We start from the raw sequence: 22016 nt of genomic DNA on the forward strand, positions 1-22016 counted from the left end.
ATAGCGCCCAGTCGCACATTTTGAAGCTTGCAAAACACAGAGCCTGAATTCGACGGGTTCCTAAATTTGCCACTGTGCTTATAAAAGTTTGCAGATGGGAGCTTTTAATGTGAAATTTGAACATTTTTTATATTCCAGACTGCCTACAATGCTTTTCAGTCACAAACGTAGGGGAAATTTTATAACCTCACTGGCGAATTTAGGCAGTATGGCTCGTACTCACACGTAAATATAGAGACTAAATTTCTGAGGAATCAGGTACGTTATGATGGCCATCGGGCGTTATTCAACAATAAGGCTGGCAATTAACTACGCAAATTTACTTCATGAACGCAATTTGCTTCATAATTGTTATAACTGCAGAAATGTTTAGTCAATTGCATAGTTTTCTCAGGAAATTGTCACCCCCTTTGAAACTCACATGTGCTAATGTGTTGTTAACATTATTTCCGTTTTGGCGGCCATTTTGAAACCTTTATTACGTCACAGTCTGTGATTGGTCAATGTATGATAGTGCTCTCTCTGTTTATAACAATGATTCTCGAAGAGATTCTGTGAAACAGGTTGATGTGTTAATTAGGTGCTTGGTGATATTTTAAAGATTTTGGACATCAAGTTCAACTTTCTTCATGATCTGATTATTAAGAAATTAGAATACTGGATTAAAAACACTTCCAACGTCTCTCCAATAAGAAAAACAATTTTTAGGTGAGTGTCTATCATCAGCCCAACTCAAAACTCCATTAGTAGTAATAATACTTCTAGTCCTAGTAATAATATTAATAATACTATTAGTATTAGTAGACTTATATCGAAGTATATTAAATTTTAAGCTTTGCAAACTTAAGTTTTTATATATTTGATATCACACTTTAATTCTACTCCTCGTGTTTTAAGTTTATTGCTGAACTATTAATGCAAATACATTAACTTAAACAAAATATCTAAACTTAAATATGTTTAAAACATTTAATATATGTTTGAATTTTGAGACTTGTGTCGGTGGCAATGGATACAACCCAGCAGTTATCGGAACATTACTTACATAAACTGTTGTTACAACAGCTAAGGGCTAAATAAAGAATGTAATGTTAGTGATCATATTTTGACCATTACCATCTTGTTTTCTTCTGATCTAAAGACAGAAATGCACTGTCGACAATAGAATGAAAATTAATGAAAAATACTGTGTTAAAAATATAAGCTTGATACTGATATTTTATAATTGATTTTAATTATGCATTAACAGTATAAAAATGGCATTCATATCTTTGCAGTTGTTGTAAAGAAAAACTATCTTAAAATTTACATTTAGTTTAAGGTGGAATCTTTGAAACAATGACTACTGTTTTTGCCTCTCAAGTGTAACTAAAATAGATGGAGGTTGAGGGATAAATTATTGATGAATTAAAAGAAGATTGATAATCTTGAGATTGAAAATGGGCCTTAAGTAAATATAATAATAAAGTATAAAACTTCTAACCAGGGAAAAGGAAATCTGTTTTTATCTCTGATATCATAATATACTATTTGTCTAATAATGACCATGTGCTGTTATCTTATCAGCCCTATAAGAAGAGCTACTCTATAGGATACTAGGCATTCCAAATATTGCTTTGTGTAAAGAAAGATAACTTTCTTAATGTCCTTCATATGTATCACCAGGCATAAGTAACATAATTTTAATATTTGTTGAATAAGTACACATACAGGTGGGAATACTTCAATCAATTTGGATTGAAGCTCTTTTGAACATTGAAGGACGTGAATGGATAGGGGTCAAATTGCACAAGTCATGGCCTTATACAGTGTGATTGAACTTGATGTTGTATATTTGATATCAGAGCTATCTTACATTGCTGATTTAGTGAGAGTTTGAGGTAGAAGACAGAATACGATATACAGGGGTACTAAAAAAACTTAATATGCATTTCTGAAGTTCCAGAGGCTATGCAAATACAATATGCAAACTGTAAAAATAGATAAGTGTTTTTATTATCCATGTAAACATCATTTTTCATTTTAACTCATCGGAGACAGATTGACATCATCATTTCACAGACAGATTTGAGTTTAAATACTTTTACAACACATCTGTTTGTTTTGTGTTGTGTACAGCAGATTTGTATATTTTACTAAACATTGGCCGCCTGTTATGTAGATAACATAGCATGAAATCATTAGGGGCTGGTACAATGAATGAGATTTGTGCACAGTTGGTTAAATGTCAAATCCTAGTAATATATTTCCATGTAAACATATTAAATTTTGAAATGCCTTGTAATGAAGTTGTGTAATACGTATGACTAATCTTTTTTTCATATCTCATCCACACAATTTCATTCTTTTTTAGCTATTTAAACAAGCTATTTCTTTACATACAAAAATCATAATTTTCAAATATTTTACTTCTGATTTTGTTACTATAAAGTCTCTTATAACAATTTTTAACATTTTTTTTCAAATCTGTTGTAATAAGCTAGAACTATAGCAAAATTTACATTTGAAACAGGTAGTAAAATTTCACTAATGATTGAAGAAAACCTATACCATTCATGGGTCACAAAACATTGACTTAGGCCTGGCATGGCCAGGTGGTTAAGGTACTTGACTCATAATCTGAGGGTTGAGGGTTCGAATCCCCATCACACCAAACATGCTTGTCCTTTCAACCATGGGGGCATTAATATGTGATGGTCAATCCCACTATTCATTGGTAAAAGAGTAGCCCAAGAGTTGGTGGTGGATGGTGATGACTAGCTGCCTTCCCTCTAGTCTTACACTGCTAAATTAGGGACGGCTAGCACAGATAGCCCTCGAGTAGCTTTGTGCGAAATTCAAAAAACATAAAAGAATAGCACAAGGGTTGACGACGAATGGTGTTAACTATTTCCCTTCTAGTCTATCATTTCTAAATTGGGAATGTCTAGCCTCAGATATACCTCAAGTAGATTTGCAGAAAACTAAACAAACCAAACTACTTGTATTGCATACAGAGATGCAGCACAACAAGTTTGTTGTTTGAATTTTGTATAAGGTTAAATGAGGGCTATCTGCACTATTCATCCCTAATGCCCCCCCAGTGGCTCACCGGTATGTCTGCGGACTTACAACGCTAAAATCTAGGTTTTAATAGCACAGATAGCCCGTTGTGTAGCTTTGTGCTTAATTAAAAACAACAACAACCATCCCTAATTTAGCAGTGTAAGGCTAGAGAGAAGGTAGCTTTGCACGAAATTCAAAACAAACAAACATTGACTTAATATTTTAGTGTGTTTAAACTGTTAAAAAGAACCTTTCTGTAGTGTGGTATGGGTATGGTTTCAAAAGTTGATTTTTTTTTTAAGATATAAAATTGATGTATATATAGAAAGTAGTTCTTAGAATGTGTATAATATAAGCATCAGAAAGAAATGTATTGCCTTGGGGTGTAGTTTTGTAGACTGACAATATCTTGAGTACTCTGCAGTCCAAATATTTCTTTTTTCACAGACAAAATTAAGCCTCTATTCTTAAAAATGTTGTATTCTTTAGGAGTATCTCCAAATGAGGATTTATATGGGTTGAGAAAATTTTGTAGTGATTGGGTCTCTAACTAACTGTTAGTATATGAAATGTAACTTTTTACCTGTTAAAAGATCTTTTATATTTGGCAAAGTGTTTTTTAGGTATAACAAGTGAACATGAAGTGAACAATGAAATTTCACAATTTTAAACCAAAGAGATCATCTGCTACAAACAGACACTTGAGTACAACTGGAAAGAAGATAAAGCTACATATAAATGATTTCATATCTGGTTGGGCTAAAGAGTTTGAAATAGAACAGGAAGGATTCAGTTTTTCAAAATGGAGAAAGTTTTTTGTTTCTTTGACTCCAACTGCATTTTGCTGTCAGCTCCATTACTGGGTGGGTACTTTGAATACAAATGCATTTTAGTGTCAACTTTATCTTAAGATTAACTGAAAAGTTTTCCTGTATATAGATGTTTCTTTATCAAAGGTTTTTAAATTAGTGTTAACTCGATATACTAATATATATAAAAAAAAAAATAATGACATGAGCCATATCCTTTATATTGTTGAGTCTGAGTTGTTTATTTAGGAGTAAATTTGTTATTCTGTGTTTAGTTGTACTAATATTTTATAATGTGATATTAAAACTGATTGATTGTACATCTGTAAGTTGTTATAGTGAACTTTTTATAAATTACCTTTATGTTTAATTTCTAATATAGCACTCCAGCTCCTTGGTAGTTTTATTACTTATTCTAAGCATAATTCTGGCAACTAAAGTTCATCTTCAGGTAAAAAAAGGTGAGTTTTCATATTTTAGGGTTCCTTTTTTCAATTTTAAATCACTACATGCACTTGTGATTGTAGCATAGGCATATGGTAAAGAAAGTAGCATTATAAATATTCAGATGTTATATTGAGAATATTGTTTTTGTTTCTATAAATCAAGATTTGTTTGATATCACAATATTTCAACCAATATTAAATTTGCTTTCTAAACTTTTAGTGTTACCCTTATATTACAGTATTGTATTATAGGCATAAGAGTAGAATGATAATGCATTCTGAACAAATATATTATTATTTTTTTTATCAGTTTTCATACTCAAGAAGTTTACCACATTTATGTTGAACATTTTTCTTAGGCCTACTCTAATATAAAGATTTTGACAGAAAAAAAAAACTGATGCTCATACAAATAATTTTTTTCAAAAGAAATTCAAGAGATAAAACAGCAGCAAATCTTTTATGTAGTTAATTGGTGTATAATTGGTGGACAAATTAATGTTATCAAAGGTTGTAACAGTTTCTGCACAAGAAGAAATATTTTAGGCAACAAGTGCTGATATGATACGAATATCTGTTAAATATTGAGATTTTTATTTTACAGAATCACTCTTGGTTATTACTTCTTTGGGAATGCAGTTAACAACCACCTTCATGACAGGACGACAGAATTCACAGTTTATCCAGAGACACAAAATAAAGGACGTTGTAATTAATGAAGGTATTACGATGGTGAGTTTTACCAGTATTAACTTAAGAAGAAGGTTTTACAATTGTCTAATTAGAAATTATGAACTTAGTATAGTATATTGGGCTAATAAGATGATGCATTAGACATTGTAGGTAGTAATTTCATTTTATATGATCTTTGATCCTTTGTAGGCTGCATTGCTTGTTTTATCATGTGCTTTTCAGGCATTTGACAAATTCTCTGTGTTCAGCTATTTCAGTAAAAGAAAGAGATTATTAATTTTTAAGTATTTTCAAAATATTTGTATTTTAGAAGTGAAAGATATATCATGAGATCTGCAGTGTACCTTTTGTTGTTTGTGAGAATTTTAAAGAATATTGGAGGGATTTATACATTATGGAGATAAAGACAGGAAAAAAATGTCCATTACTCTCTAGTTAATAATAAAAAAACTTTAGTCAGTTTTTGCCATTATTCTTGTACTACACAGGGGCCCCACTGTAATGTGGTTCATTGTGTCCACATCCAGAGAAAAATATTAAAGGTTAGATTGTGTTATAGTGAAGTCCTTGAAAAACTATGAAGCCACTTTTTTTAGCTAAGCCTTTTGTGTAGTCGTGAGGCTGCCATTGCATTAATTGGTTCTAAAATCTGTGTTTTATTATCAAAATGTATTATTAAAATAACAGTTAGAGCATAACCATTAATCCAGCAGTTAATAAAGAACTCAGTTTTTAAATGTTACAGATCAAATATTTAAATTCATGTTTTTATATAAACTGTAACTTGAATTGAAAAAGTCTGACCATGAAGTGTAATTTTATTGATGTGGTTGTTGGGTGACAGTTTGCTATTTGTGGAGCATTTATATTTCATCAATGTTTTACACATCATGAAAAAGACTTAAGTACATTCTGAAAGGATCAATTAAAATTGAAACTTTATGGTCCAAGACGGACCTGAGCTATAGCAAGTTACCTGCTATGGTGAACTGCACAATACCAGAGCTTCAGTGTACTAGTCCTGATGAAGTTGCAAAAGTAAAACATTGGCTAAAATAGTTTTTTTTTTAAATTACTATTATCAAGAGAGTGTTATTGCAAATACACGTATAATACAGAATTAGTTATGTATTAGTTAGTATGAAATACTAGTGTAATAGTGGTATTAGTAGTAATATTAAGAATTCAGACATAGAATCACACATTATTCTGTTCTCATTCAATTTTACCACATCTTAAATTGCAGAAAAATTGAAGAGAAATGTAAATTCAGTACATGTACAACTGTCGCATATATGAAGCAGTTGTTTCATCAAATAGTTTGTCAACATAATATGAAAACCTCTAATCTACCATTTGAACTTCACCTCTGAAACCAGTGTTTTACAGATAATAAATAATCATTGTATATTTGTTGTAACTATGTGAAGGGGAAAAAATATTGTGTTCATTAGCAACTACACTTTTCACTGAGTTTTCAGTTCTGTTAGATGAAGTGAAACTGACTTTATTAATCAGGATTATTGTTAACCTGTGATATATGCATGTAACAAAACAGTTGATTTCTAACCAATTTATTTATTTACAGTTCGTTATTAATATTATAGATTTTATCATTTTTAATCCTGTTAAGAAGCCATCTTTATTGAGTTGCATATCAGAATACTAATAACTATTATAAATATTTCTGTCTGCTGTACAATCGAGTAGTACTGAAAAATTAAGTTCATACTTCTTAACTAAATTCAGTGTGGTTAAATAATAAAATGAATATTATTTTTTTTACAAGAATTGCAATAAGTGTCTTATCATTAAATAATCATCCCATATCGCTAGCTGCTACTCTTTTCTTTAACAGGAAACCAAAGAACATGAAGCCATAGTAAAAAAGTCTGTTTAGATAAATACAAAAACAAGTAATTATTGGAAGTGTGTGTTTTTTCATGGTATTTTAAGCTATATTTTGTTTTTTAAATTTATTTTTACCATTTATTCATAGGTTTATCAATTACTTAGAGATTAACAAAGATTATGATAAAAGTGTTAGAACGTTGAGCTGTAACTTAAGAGGTATTTGAGAATCTTATTAATCAGATATGGCATCTGTTAAATGAGTGTATAAAATTATGTTTGCACATAAAATTTCTATTACATTCTTGGACAGCAATAGTTTTTCATAATAATCAGAGGAGTGGAGAATGTGTTAATGTTTTTGCCACGTGGCAAAATAAACCATGTTTTATATATATAGAGGAGTAGAAAAATATACGATGTTTTCTATTATTTATTGATAGAATTGATTGTATTAAAGAAAATAGGTGGTTGAAGTAAAGCACTAATTTGCCATAGGTCAGTTGTCAGCTTGCTGCATGTGGCAATAGTGATGGAAATAATGGTTATAAACTAGGGAATATTTAACTGTATGCTATCTGTTGAAGTCCAGATAAAAGTGTACTTTTTATTTCATTGTATCTGCACAGCTGATTAATCTGTGTCTTTTTCTTTTACTCAGCATCAAGTTTTTTATTACTTGGCTGTTTTGTTACAAAGTGAAACATCAGTTGAAGTTTTACCATTATTTCAGGTAATGTCTATCTTGTAAATAAACTTGGCTTAGTTGACAAGAACTAACTTTTATCAAAACTGATCTTAAAGACATTGTTAAAACTTCTCTTTCTGCCTGCATTATGGCCCATAAAATTTCGGTGTGTGTATGTATTTATGCATATTGGATCTATATGCACAAGAAGAAAAATCACAGTTTCTCTGCTCCTTTATATCTCAAATGGTTTGTTTTATGCAGAATAAAGAAATAAAGAATTGTATTGTTTTCTGTTCTGAGATAAGAGAAATACCATGAATGTGTCTGGGGGGTAAAATTTCATTTAAGTTTGAATGTTTTATTTGTATGACCTTGCACCAGGATTCATAAAGTTTACTACAAATTAACAATCTTTCTGGTTGATAAAGATATTTACAGCAATAAATTCTTTTGACTTTTTGTTTCTTCTGATTAAAATGGTTATTCTTTCAGGTAGATAGATAATTTTATTTAGTGAATGTTATCATGATAATTATTTTTAGGGTAATATCCACATTGAGGCATAGTAGTCATGGTACTGAACCTGAAGGTCATGAGTTTGAAAACCCATCACCAAATTTGCTTGTTCCTTCAGCTGTGGGAGTATTATAATGTGATAGACAATTTCACTATTCATTGGTAGAAGAGTAGCCCAAGAGTTGGCAGTGAATGGTATTGACTAGCTGCTTTCTAAGTCTATAACTTCTAAATCGGGAATGGCCAGCACAGATAGTCCTTGAGTAACTTTGTATAAGATTCAAATCAAACCAATATCTTTGTTGTTAATAACAGGATCACCATTAGATATTAAGAAATATAAACAAAGGTTGGGTTAAGGGGCTGTATTTAATCAAAAGAATATTTAGTGATCATCACTTTATATTTTTTTTAATTTTTAATGTAATTTTCATTTCATTTTTTTGTAGTTGTGAACTACATGTAAATGTATATTCAGCATATGACATTTGTGACTCTTGTTCACTAACTCAAACTTTAAATGATTTAGTGTCAATTTTATAATATATCTATAAATTATTTCATGAATTAATTTTAATGCAGTTAAAGGTGTTGCATATATTCTCAAGTTATATTGAATGCTAATAATCAACTTGTGAATATTGTGTGAGCTAATAAGAAAACTGGTACTTACAAATGGTGTACATAGAAAAACATTATACTTAAATGTCATTTTCTGTATTTGTTTTCAGAACTCTCTTCCAAGGTGTGATTGTCTACAGAAGATATACGAAGAAATTCAGTTGACATTATTTGAAAATAGTTAGCACAGATATTCATGTTTTTGCTATGTGCCAAAGTCAATATAGCTATTGTAATTTGCTATACTATTGTAGGAACTCAGTGTGAAAAGAGTAGAATTTTACTAGTTTTATTGCTCACTAATTTCCAATCTGTAATGGAAAACAATCTTAGCTTGCAATGTATCCGTGCATAACCAAGTAATAATAATAATACTTAGCCAGTGTATTATGTGATTTCAGATGTTGAATGAAGTAATAATTGCAGCAACCGTAACTCAGTTTATATATCTATTCTACCAGTTTATAACCTGACTTCAATAGGAAATGGCCATGCAGTACAGGATGCTGTGTTATCTAAGTATTAAAAAAACGTCTATCAGAAGAGATGCTTTTCCCACTCTCTATATAAGTATCAATGTCATAATAAAACCTCACTTCTGTGTGGAATTACCAATTTTGAACAATACCTCATATTTTGAAAGAAATGTGTATAATTACCATAAATATCTGTAGAATATGTAAAAAATAACTTTTTAGTTCTTGAAAAGGTCCTGGTGTGGCAAAGGCTGAAGAACCATTAAAGTCTTAGTGTAACACTTCTTAAATCTTTACCCATTGCTAATTTTACAGATCATTGGATGCTAAATTTGGCTGTTAATTAGAGCTTTAGTGTTTATAGTAGAACTTGCTAAAATTACTAAAAAAGTGATGTTGTGTGATGAGGTTGTTGGATTTATTTTATGTAATATATTTTTCTTATACCAACTAATATGAAATATTTCAACTTAACATTTATATCTTGAGGAAATTGCAAATAATTTAGGAAGCTGTTTTTTTTTTCAAGATAGTGGTCTATTAACAACTGTAACATTTTATGTAAACTTGGAGATGACCTTCCTGACTTCTAACAGTGGTGCACAAACTTTTTTTAGTGCCCCCCCCCTTCAAATGCACTTTATTGCCCTTACCTCACATAATCTATTTCTGTATGTACTATCCATGTAATTTTCTCATGTTGATCGTTCTGACTGTATTATTTGATAGTAAGAACATTTGTACAGTAATTTCAAAACCTACTTTTAATGTTGTACCTTCAGATATAATTTGTATGCTCCTATAGTTTTGCTTTGAACATCATAACCTTAGGTGTTTTGACGAGATGTGTTGTTTATTATATTTCATAATTTCGAATAACTTCCGTTTTGTTTATTGTCTAATTTCTGCAGCCTACGTAATGTGTAACCTTACAGTAGACCCTTGTGTGATTGGGTTTATTTTATGTGTAGATTCAAATGTTGGTTTGATATATCTCCAAGAATGTTTGAAGGTTGATGTTAAATGAAATTCAGAATGCTGATAAAGTTGTTAATACCCAGTTTGTTGGTGTTAAGCATATAATCTTCATACACTGCAATGCAATTCTTGTTTCAAAACATGAAATTCTGGACAATAAACAGTATGAAAGTATTTATACCTAATTAGTACCATTTATCTCACTAGTCCTCATTTAATAACAAGTGTTCATAAATTTAACTAGATTAATAGTTTTTTTTTACTAGTGAGTAAATTATTTTAATGTATGTTCAGTGTGTCATTGAACTGACCTTCATAAGATATGTAAAATAATAATCTGTTCATTTAGGTTGAAAATTATAATTTGTTTTATACTATAGAAACTGAAGAAAGTGATTTTAGGACTATAGAAGTAGTACTATTTCAGATGTATATGAAACAGCACTTGAAACACCAGGCCTTTAAATTTATCAATTGTGTAAAGAAATGTTCTTTAAAATGTTTTTTGTTGTTACATGTATAATTTATTGTTATTTTTTTACATATTGTATTGTCTATTATTGATGGAATATATGAAGTATATATTAGAATTTGTCAGTATTTTAGCTACAGTTATTAAAGTATACAAATTTGGTGAAAAAAAAAGACATTAAAGTTTATTGTATGTTTCAAAATGTGTGAATTAATTGTATCAGACTCCAGCAATAGCTTCATGCCACTTGGTAGAACTTTTTTAAACTAACAGTAACAGGAAGAAAATGAATAAAGAAAAGGATGGAGGTTTTCATGATGAAGATTTTGTTCCAGATATCATGATATTCTGTATCATGTTCCACATTAACTTACTTATAATAAAATGTATTTTAATCTTGTCATTATCTCAACCATAAGAATACTGTACTTCACATACTCTCTACATAGTGTTTATATTCTTTCTTCTGTTCCTGTCCAATTTATTGAAGTCTTATCAAAGAATTAACAATGCATCTGGGAATACCTTCTGGACTGACACTTATCATCTGAATGTGTTTATGTTGTGTTGTTTGAGTAACAGAAATTGCATGATTTATTCCATGTGACATGGAACCCCATTACTTTTGTAACTCCATGAAACAATCTAGTTGAGATGGATCAGTGTTGATTTTCATGTTGAATCCAGAAAGAGTACATCATACTTGGAACATGCTGAGGCTGAATTTTGTATAGAAAAAAAGATGATTCTTTTCACAATTTAAACCACATGACATAGAGCTCAACCTTGCCTTTAGCTTGTATAATTTAGCGTCGGCAATTGTGGAAAGTTAACTGACACTTTTTCAGCTTCAGTTTTTTTTCACTTTGAGCTAAACATTGTGCATTATGTTGGGTTTTTACAAGTTTGAAGATGCAACATGTACCAGCTTTTGTCTTCTTTAGGAGTGCTGATAATTCTTGTACATTAGTTGAAGAAAAAAAGAATCTATATAAGTCCATAAATACCTTGTATTGTCCAGAAGATTCTAACTGTGTGACCATTTATTCCTTTTTTCATCCAGCACACATTTTTTCCCAATTCATGAAATGGATTTTACTTTAGGATGATAGCTACACTGCTTTTGTATAAAGAATCTACATGGGTGTTCACACCAAGTTTATATAGAAGGACTGATGAATTTCTAGTTTAGTTTTAAATCTTTTTACAACAGTTGTATCATTATATTGTCTATCAGTAAAATATGAACCAAATGCTAACTATACCCATTACCATTACTATACCATTAGTTACAACTATAAATGGTTTTAAAAAAGTCCTTACTTTAATCTTGTCTGTGGGATGCATACCTAGTACTCTATAGATCCATAGATGCATATGATTTTTATATAAAATTAGGGTGACAACATTGTTATTTTTTATGCTGAAAAGCCCCATATCAGAAAATGATTGGATATTAATCTTAGTAAATATCTTCAATTCTTAGAGAAACACTGTTGCTCACCAAACTAGAACAAATTCAATGTGTATAACTGTCGCTGAAGATACAGTGTGTTACATGCCCAGACTGGGTAACGACAAGAACAAAGCTGTTAAGAGAAACCTTTGCAGATCTTACAAGGGCATTTCTCAAAGGTAAGATCCTTGAAGATAGGTTATGAAATTGGGACTTTGTCAGTTCAGTTATATTAAAGTATTCACCATCAGTTAGTTTGTGAGACCTATCCAACTTCACTTACCTGTTTTGCAATTTTATGTGTGTTCTCCAAAACACCGGTCATATCTCTTCTGTTACAAATGGTATGGTGTTTCATTACATGGCATAAGTTAGTTATAAATTGCTTTCTAAGCAGGGATCTTGTGATGGTGGCAGTAAAATACAGCAGTAAGTTGAGTCAGTTTAGGGTGAATGACTTTTGACCAATGATGGGATATTCAATCTTAAACACTTAAGTTGTAAAATGTGGTTTGCTTGATTATTAATTTAGAGAAAAACAACCAAGGCTATCAACAGTCAACTTTAATTTTAAACTGACCATGTTTACTCTTGGGTTGGGTTTACTGAAAAATAGTTTTTGTGATCAACTCTGCTATGGTTCTCTGTGCTTGCTCTCAGGATTCCATGTGCAGATTCTGTATCCACTTTTGAATTACATACCATTTTACGTGCTCTGAGCTATGCAGAAGCTAATTACTAATTAACTGTACATTTTATACTGACTTTCTTAGCTCTTTGAAGGCCTGGGAATTGCTTACTGTTAAGTTCATACCCACTTCTTTTGGGTATTCAGAAAATATTAGCTCAGTTTTCGTGGTGATTGATTGATATTCAGTTGCTTTATCAGGTAAGAGGTTTAGTACTTCCAAACACAAAAAACAACAACCTTGAACTAGAATAAATAAGTTTACATGGTAAAATAGTTCTTTATTTCATCATGTAATGATCCACTTGTTAAGCTTAGATAATACTTTTCTTTCAAGTGGGGAAATGGAGACCGAGTTATTCTTTACACTTTCTAAATACTTTTATTTTTCATCCTTCAAATGATTTGTATAGTAAAAACAAAGTACTATTTTCATGTAGAGAACCAGGTATGGTTTTATACAGTTCATATAATCAAATGTATTTTTTTCAGAGTGATAAGAGATGATGTTTTAATTGTACATTTTTAAATTCACACTCAGAAACTTAAGCAGCTGTTTTCTTTTAATTCAAATAAATGTTTTGTGAAAAAGTAAAGTCATATCAAACATTTTCCCGGCATAATTCAATAAGCAGTTACTTTTTCACCTTCTTTAAATTCACACAAACATTCCTGAGTACATAACCATTTAAATTTATTGACATGTTAATGGGCTTGGAAAGACATTTGTAGTATTTTTCTTGTCACACAAATAATTACAATGTATTAATGTGACATTTTTTAACAGTACCATGCTCAACATTGTATGTCCACATTGAACAGATTAGCAAAGTTGCTATAAAACTGTGTGTAATCCAACTTCGTAACCATGATCTAATCTTACAGGAGGAATATCGCATGATTATGGCTGGTTAGAAAAACCAAAACATTACATGAAAGTGTATTGTCATCAAAGAATTTTGTGAGAACAATCTCTTTTTCTTAAATTGAACATTTGGGTAAAATCAAAAGCTTTTTCTAATATTAAAAATGCTTCTAAATTGCATTTGTTTTACATTTTTTTAGTTAGGTACTAAATAAACTTCTCTAATAAGAATCCTGTGATTAAAGAGGAAAGGAAGGGTGATAGATGCAAGTACAAGCATATTTTTTTCTTAAATATATTACCTAACTATTACCACTATCAAGTGTATGATAATTTATAACTAAAGTTAAACATTTGAATAAAAGATACAAATACAGATACCAAAACAAAAATTTTAGAATAAATTTGAAATGTAGGTACCATTACTACATTTTCATCATAAAATATAACCAAGGTAATTACTTATATGCTGGCATCTGCATTACCATTTTACTAAACATCTATACGTGAATCCTAATACTAACGTTTTTTGTAACCATCTTTTAAATGTTTTTCTAATAATTCTTTAATTTTATGTCTTTTTAATATGTTAGCAATATCTAGTGGTGTATGTTCATAGATGTCGGTACACTCTGTCTGAATGCCAGCTTCAATAAGATACCTCACACACTCTTCATAGTCCATTTCCACTGCCTGAAAGAACAGGTAATTCATTATATATCATGCAAGGTTCTTAGCCTATCCTATGCTAGAAGAATCTGTGATTTTTTATTACAGAGAAAAACAAAATTACAAGAAAGATGGAACATTAAAGCTAAAGCCAACAAATAACACAACTGTATATTAATAAACTAAAAGTTTACACAGTAAAGCTTATACAGTTTAGTTATACTATTATTAGTTAAACTTTTTTAGCAGCCCTATACCCAGAGTACATACTGCTTACTATACTTACAACATGGAGAGCAGTCCTTCTGCAACCATCATGTACATTAAGGTTAGCACCAGCTAATGCCAAAGATTTGAGGTGCTGTACAGAGTTCTTCTTAACTGCACTATACAGTACAAGAAGAAAAGTTAATAGTGGTTTAGTTGAAAGCATTTAGACTGTTTTAAAATTATAAACATTTCTGAAATGTATATGTATAATAAAAATGTGGTGTATAGACTATTTAAATTTCTTATTAATTCAGATAAGACAGACAAAAACATTACCATGAATATGGACAAAATAAATACATTGTTATTTAGGCAGCATGTTTGTGTTTTTTTAAACACAACCTGCCATGAGTATTGAAACCTGGTGTTTAGAGGTGTGAACAAGAACAGTAGTACAAGGTGTTCAAGTTTACCACAAAACAACACTAACTCAGACATGATTCTGGAATTGGACAAGAACTCCAATGAAACCTGTGTTCTTCTACTTGTTTTTCAGTGTAAATAGGAAATAATAAGTAGTTTGAAAGAAAATCCATTTTAATACCTCAACACTACAGTCCTATTTGGTCTACCATGAAATTTCTCTTTAAGTTTTTTCATTAGTTAAAAACCTTCTGTCTACGCTGTAAGTATAAGGTCTGGCTTTAAGATTTTTATGTCATTTATTCTTTCCAATTTCACTATTTCATAGTTTTAGTTTAGAAGATGGGATCAGTAAGGTGGACCAATACGTCCCTTGTTCTCCCTAAACACTATGTTATGTTAATTCATTTGTCATGGATTTCGCTGCAGCATCTATTTTTATTATTCAAATGCTTGAGTTAATCAAACCTTGTATAAAGGCTGGATTTCTGTATTCTTGTCATTTCAATTCTTGTTGCTCCTACAAATTCAAACACTATAGTACTGTTTTCACCAGAAGCACTGTTAGAATGAAAATGCTAATAATAACAAAATGATATAGAATAGATGTCCATTTAATACATTAATATTGATAGCATTCTACAAGATGAAGAAAGAAACAGAGGAACACAAAGCATATTCTAGTATTGCATTTAGTTGGTCTATATTATTTCTGTGTTCATGAAAATAATTTTATGATAAACAATATTTAATAGAATATGTATACATTATAAATTTGTAATATTTTATAAGATCATATGAACGTGAAAAATAAGAAGCAGTAATTATGTAATCAAATACTGTGCTACTAACTAAAGCATTAAAAGTTAGTTCTACTACTTACATATAGCTGTGAGAATGACCAAAGCTATATTTTATGATATTCATAAGTGGTTGTATTTAAACACTCTAAAATGATAACTTCAAATGTGTTTTAAAATAAACCATTAGTGATCCAATATTACTGAAGAAAATAATCTACATAATACAAACTTCTATAAAACAAAGATGATTCTATATTCTAATATTTAAGAATTAATGCTAATTTTACAAAAGCATTTCTGATTTCAGAACAATTTTAATAACATTTAATTTATGATAAATATGCTTTTTTTTTTTTTACAGTGACCAATATATTATAAAAAAATACAGTGTGTTTATTATGTGCTATGAATATGAACATAAAGATAAGAAACCTTATCAGTTTATCTGCTAATTCAAGAGGGTGAATACAAAGTTGGCTTCCAGCATTCCTTAGCAGTTCTATAACAGGATGGTGGTCAAACTCTATAGCAGTTTGCAATGGACATTTCCGTTCTCTGTCTCGCATGTGGATATTTGCCCCATGTTGTAGAAGGTACTTCACTGTTTCCACATTACCTTCTGATGCAGCAACATGTAAAGGAGTTCTGAAGTCATAATCATATGCTGACAAATAGGCCCCCTAAATAATAATAACAGAGGTATCTCAGTCAAAGTTATAATCTGACAATTTATCAAGACTACGACTACCTGCAAGGAACTGCTAAAATCAGAAACGTTTACGAGTGTAAAAATTTACTGTTTTACATTTTAACAAATAACTTTGCCTTCATCATTCCTTCATCACAACCTACTAGTAAGTTGTGAGTTATACATTGTTATACACACAATCAGATACAAGCTATTATACAATTTCTTGATCACAAATACTTGTTCTAGATCTCTTTAAATCTGTCATGAAATGTAAGTACATATACACAAATATAAAAATATATTTTATATTTTAATGACATCAGATATACAATTGTATTGAAATGTAAGTACATATACACAAATATAAAAATATATTTTATATTTTAATGACATCAGATATACAATTGTATTGAAATGTAAGTACATATACACAAATATAAAAATATATTTTATATTTTAATGACATCAGATATACAATTGTATTGAAATGTAAGTACATATACACAAATATAAAAATATATTTTATATTTTAATGACATCAGATATACAATTGTATCTCAGCCAGTGTGTATGAAAAACAAGTTACTGATACAAGGTCTGCACCAAAACATAATTTGGGGTAAATTATTGTAAATTTAAAACATAAAATGGGATCTGTTTATTGTTAAGCTTAAACATAAAGCTACACAATGGGTTATCTGTGCTCCGTCTATTGTGGGTATCAAAACCCAGTTTTCAGTATTATCAACTTTCAAACCTAACAGAGGAAAATCATTGGAGCTTGACAGAATCTATCATATAGGAGAAAATTGCACTGACTTTTCTAAGTACTCTTTTTATTTGATGCAGTATCTGCTGGTATAACATACAGGTATTACACTGTTTTGTGGTTCGTTGTCCTTGAAAAAGTTGAAACCATTCAAAGTACAGTTAACAATGCCTGTACAAACATATTTTACAATTGAAATACAGATGAAGTGATTAATAATGACTTGATACTGTTATGTTATTGTGCACTTGTCATTTCTAGATCTCTCAGATAGAGAGGAAAAATAAATGTGTTACTTTTGATGAGAAACATGTTGTACAACATAACACAGCAAAGCCTTACAAATTGTCTCATAATTTCCAGTTTTTCTAGATCACCTTTAGCAGTGACTGAACACAGAATGGAAGGATAAAGAGCACTACGAAGGCTTTCAATATCCTAAAAACAAAACAAAATCTGTTGTACTTCCATATCAAAAACTGAAAATATTTTTCAAACACATTATATATGTTAAGTATGTTGAGTTATTTTACATACTTTAAATAAATATATATATATATCAAATTTTTATAAAAACAACCACATAGATACTTCTCTGAATAAAATTCTCAAATGCTATAAGCCCATTGTTTAGGCTCACTAAACATATTACCAAACAAAAAGTAAGGATGTTTTAAAATGAGCAAAAATATTTAAACTTCAGATTAATATTAAATCTCATGGATTTATAAAATCAGTTCTTTCTTAATTTTTACTTACTGAGACATAAAAGTTAGCTTAGTTTTTGCTGAAAATAAAACACTAATAATCGAGAAAAATTACTGAATGAAAAGAAATATCTATTGCTTACTTAACTACAAATGGAGAAGCTAACGTTCTAAAAATACCTGAACAACATGCATCACTTTTAAAGTATAAAAGTGCAAAATATCTACAAATATGAATCATCAAATGTTTGTAGTACATATATATTTATAAATCATGCAACATTACTAATGTTCTTCTTGTAAAAATTTACTACCTCTGCAGAGGACAGATGCATGCCATTAATAATTCCTGTGATAAGGTCTTTATCTTCTAAATGTGGGTGCTTTATGACAGTTAATTCACCTCTCAAGCTGCTCTCCATCATCTGAAAAGAGTTTACAGTTCTCTATTATTATATAGATGACCAAGGCATCATACTCATTTTAATAGCTACTCAGAAAACCCAAATCACCCAAACATGTTTTAAAATATTTTACTTGCTATTATTTGAAACAACTAAAACCACAAATACTTATTTTGTGAAATTTTCCACTCCAACTAAGTTAACAAATCAGGTAACTTTTTGAAAACTAGGCCTAAATTACTTGTTTGAATCTAATACAAAAAATAATTTTGTCTACAATTTATTAGTACAACATTAAAAACATTGTGACAGAAGCAGCCAAGTTAAAAAAGCTTAATTTGCATTCAAGTTAACTGCAACTTATGAGCTGTATTTCCAGAAAAAGAAATGTTCCTAGTTTTCAACTAAAAATTTATTTTATCTAAATTAAAAATTTGATGTCATTTATTCAACTATTGCTCTTGGACATCTTTGATTTAATAAATATTCAGTAAACCTAAATACATTACTTGCACAGTTTTAAAGGTAGTAAAACATTAGTATGATATGATAATTGATATTTAATGTGTATTTTTGTAACTTTTAAAATTTTACTAACGATTAACTTGTGAGATTTACTTTAAATACATCACAGAATAACACATTCTGGTGCAGATAGTCTTCTATCAAGTCAAAAGTTCAAACTGTCTTTCAAGAAGGTCACATATAACACAAAAATAATAAAAATGTATCATTGAATATTCTGTATAAAACAAAAACATTTATTTGTCATGGTAATTTCTCTGTCATTGTGGTACTGATTGACTTGCACATAACTTGCACTAAATGATGGTACATTTCAAAAAGCAAGTTTTTTTTTTATTTCTTCCTGCCATATATACACATCTAAAATGAATGATGGACTACTTTGAACACATAACCAGATTTAAGGGTAGACTGGCAGAGATCATGAGTAATAAAATCAAATTGGTGTTATACATGTCCCATGCTTGGTACTGCTGGTGCACAAAAACCATAATCATTGGCTGAAATTCTCCCATTACACTTGCTTCATTATCAAGAAGACACACTGAGACAACATTACCAAGTTTTGTCCAGTCAGAACCCTTGGCTACAACTCTATAACAACCTGTAGTTCAAGAATGCATTTTTCCTTTGAAATTTTAAAAACCTTTTACTCTATTCACTGCTTTATCTCACTAGACCAACACCAAGAGTACTGCTCCTTGGAACTTCATCCTGCTTCTAGATCTGTAGTATTGATAAATACTTTAATACCTGAAGCATTATTTACTACAACTAGGGCATCCACTTAATTTCTTTTTCATAACAATGTATTATAAACTTAGTAATTATCTAAATTACTCACAGTGTTACAAAAAAAATTCTCCAGCATGGCTTTATGGTAGAATGTGTTTCTTTTCTGGTATATACTTTACTGAAAATATTAGTTAAGAATATAACTGACATAAAGGGTGAATCTGACTACTTTTCTATTTCTTTAGGATTATTAACATTAAAAGTCCCGAGATATCCTGTTGTGTCCTATTTTATCTAAAATTAAGTAATAGAAGTAAAAAATGGATTTCAGAAAAGACAATTTATTTCTCTTTTTATGGTGAAATTGACTTTATTATAACATTACAGGCATTGTTAAGCTGCTCTCTTCTTTTTTATTTTTCTGTTAAGTCAGTTTTTCAATTAACTGGAAAAAATCCACCAAGAACTGAGTATATTCATGAGTTAAAAAATATAACATGATGACTTAATAACAGTTTTAACAATCAGTACATTGTTGTTAAATTTACAGTCTATTACGATATGAATGATGTGAAACATTTCAGTTTTGATTTTTGCTACTTTTCCAGATAAAACTGGTAAAATATTTGACTATCAACTCTTAGTGACCAGAGTTGTTCAATGTAAAATATGACATTTAGTTAAAGGTGTCACTGAGTGTTCCAACTGCAAACACAGATAGTCTTAAACATCAGATTATATCAAAGCAAAATCAAGAATTTAACAATGTTTTATAACAATCATCAGCCACAAAAGTCCAAGGAAGTGATAACATATGGTGTCTGGTAAGTATCCATATTCTATCTAATTACAGTTGTAATTCTTAATAAAACTTCTTTTAATCTACAAATATTTATCTTCCAGCAGCATCACAACAGATAGTTGTTCATAAAATCAAGTTTACATTATTTTGTTCACCAACAAGAATTACAAGCTGTACACAAGTTTTTTGGAATAATTTCTTCAGTGAACACAGCATCTAAGTAAGGCAAAAAACTTACTGCATTAATCAGGAATATGTACCAAATCAGACTTAAACATTAAAATGTACAGCACTGTGTTACTGTGTAAACTGTTCACACTCCTTATCATTCTTCTCTTAACTGTAAAAAAAAAATGTCATACAGTTACAACAGAAAGTGTTCATACCCTGTGTTCTGAGTGGTTTTTTGTTCATAACTTAAAACGTATCACGTTTAGGCTAATAGAAGTATAGTGTATTAAAAATATTATACTAACACACATCTACATAAATTTTTATGTAAATTAAACGAAAAATAAACTATTTATAAACAAATAACCAAAAATAGAAGGAGCAGAAAGTGTTCATACATTTCAGAACGTGCGATAAAACTGATATTCCCGTAAATATTTTGTTTAGTTTGGCAAATAAACTACATTATACCATTCCAGAACTAGACACTGAGTTCATAATTACTGGAATTTAGCCAGCAAAAAATGTACTTCTGGCAATTTAGCACCGTCTCTGTCATTATCTGCTTGGTCATCATGGTGAACAGGAAATGATTTAAAAAACCAAATTATTGTAAAATACAAGTCTTGTGTGTCTCTTTCCGGTATTTAGACAATGACCTAAGCACACATCGAAATATGTGCAATTCTAGTTGCAGAGGAACCATATAAGGGTTCTAGAGTGGCCATCGCAGTCACCTGATCTCAACCCAATTGACACACACATATACAAAACAACTACAATTTTAGGGTTAAAACTTTTGAAATAGTATGTGGTTAGCACTTTATGAATAAGGTGCACATATTTTGTATTTCAATATGGACTGTTTAGGTGGTATATGTGTTTTGAAATTATACCATATTTATGCAAGTACAACGGTTTATTCATTTTCAGAAACTTTTCATTATGTTTGTTGAACAGCAAATGATTATTTTGACTTTTATATGTATGATACTTAACAAATTTTTGTTTATTTAAACGGTTATCTATTAAAGCAATTCCCTGATAATAATTGAAGATACTGCCACAATATCTGATGAGCTTATACAATCATGACGTCTTGAAAATAGTATATACACAACTTAATGTGCAAAAATCTACTGTTCAAAGCATAATTGCAAAGTTTAAGCTTACAGGATCAACTGTTAACCTCCCTCCATCTGGACGCCTCACCAAAATTTCAGAGAGAACCAAGTGGAAGGTTCTCAGAAAAGTTAGTAGGAACCCTTGTTTAACACGTAATGACAAACAGAAACTGGTAAGGGAAACTGGGGTTGAAGCAAGCACCTCTATAGTTACGAACATGTTACGCTCTTCTGAGTTCAAAGCATGCTGTCCTCGTAGAACTCCATATTTAAAGTCTGTTCATTTAAAAGCATGATTGAGGTATGCAAGAAAGCATGTAGATAAACCCTTTACCTATTGGAAGAGTATTCTTTGGTCAGACGAGACTAAAATCGA

At 30.1% G+C, this 22016-nt stretch overlaps 2 protein-coding genes across 5 annotated transcripts in view; one reads left to right on the forward strand and one right to left on the reverse strand.

Annotated features, from left to right (window-relative positions):
* Nucleotides 1–485: 485 nt before the first annotated feature.
* On the forward strand, nucleotides 486–10800 carry PIG-H (Phosphatidylinositol glycan anchor biosynthesis class H). 4 transcript variants are annotated; one of them, XM_076461328.1, is made up of 6 exons: nucleotides 503–708; nucleotides 3669–3908; nucleotides 4237–4315; nucleotides 4905–5032; nucleotides 7506–7577; nucleotides 8783–10800. In XM_076461328.1, the coding sequence occupies exons 2-6, from the start codon at nucleotides 3696–3698 to the stop codon at nucleotides 8855–8857; spliced, it is 567 nt and encodes a 188-aa protein (XP_076317443.1). In that variant the 5' UTR covers nucleotides 503–708; nucleotides 3669–3695; the 3' UTR covers nucleotides 8858–10800. The 4 variants fall into 4 exon arrangements, with proteins under 4 accessions (XP_076317460.1, XP_076317443.1, XP_076317450.1 ...); XM_076461335.1 differs by having other exon boundaries at nucleotides 510–708; nucleotides 3659–3908; XM_076461345.1 differs by lacking the exon at nucleotides 7506–7577 and having other exon boundaries at nucleotides 486–708.
* Nucleotides 10801–13419: 2619 nt separating this feature from the next.
* LOC143229259 (L-asparaginase 1-like) overlaps nucleotides 13420–22016 on the reverse strand; it is a 30675-nt gene continuing 22078 nt past the window's right edge. Inside the window, 5 exon segments of the mRNA XM_076461368.1 lie at nucleotides 13420–14300; nucleotides 14563–14662; nucleotides 16145–16392; nucleotides 17515–17610; nucleotides 18194–18304. Of these exon segments, the coding sequence (XP_076317483.1) occupies nucleotides 14127–14300; nucleotides 14563–14662; nucleotides 16145–16392; nucleotides 17515–17610; nucleotides 18194–18304 (729 nt within the window). The 3' untranslated portion in view covers nucleotides 13420–14126.

The sequence above is a fragment of the Tachypleus tridentatus genome, chromosome 1 (assembly GCF_004210375.1).
Source record: "Tachypleus tridentatus isolate NWPU-2018 chromosome 1, ASM421037v1, whole genome shotgun sequence".
Lineage (NCBI taxonomy): Eukaryota > Metazoa > Arthropoda > Merostomata > Xiphosura > Limulidae > Tachypleus > Tachypleus tridentatus.

Bases quoted from the DNA above. Each gene is read 5' to 3' on its own strand.
- PIG-H (XM_076461328.1), top strand. From the start codon at position 3,696: ATGAAATTTCACAATTTTAAACCAAAGAGATCATCTGCTACAAACAGA. The intron at 3,909-4,236 runs GTGGGTACTTTG...TTTCTAATATAG, and splicing joins GCTGTCAGCTCCATTACTGG to CACTCCAGCTCCTTGGTAGT. The intron at 4,316-4,904 runs GTGAGTTTTCAT...TTTATTTTACAG, and splicing joins TCATCTTCAGGTAAAAAAAG to AATCACTCTTGGTTATTACT.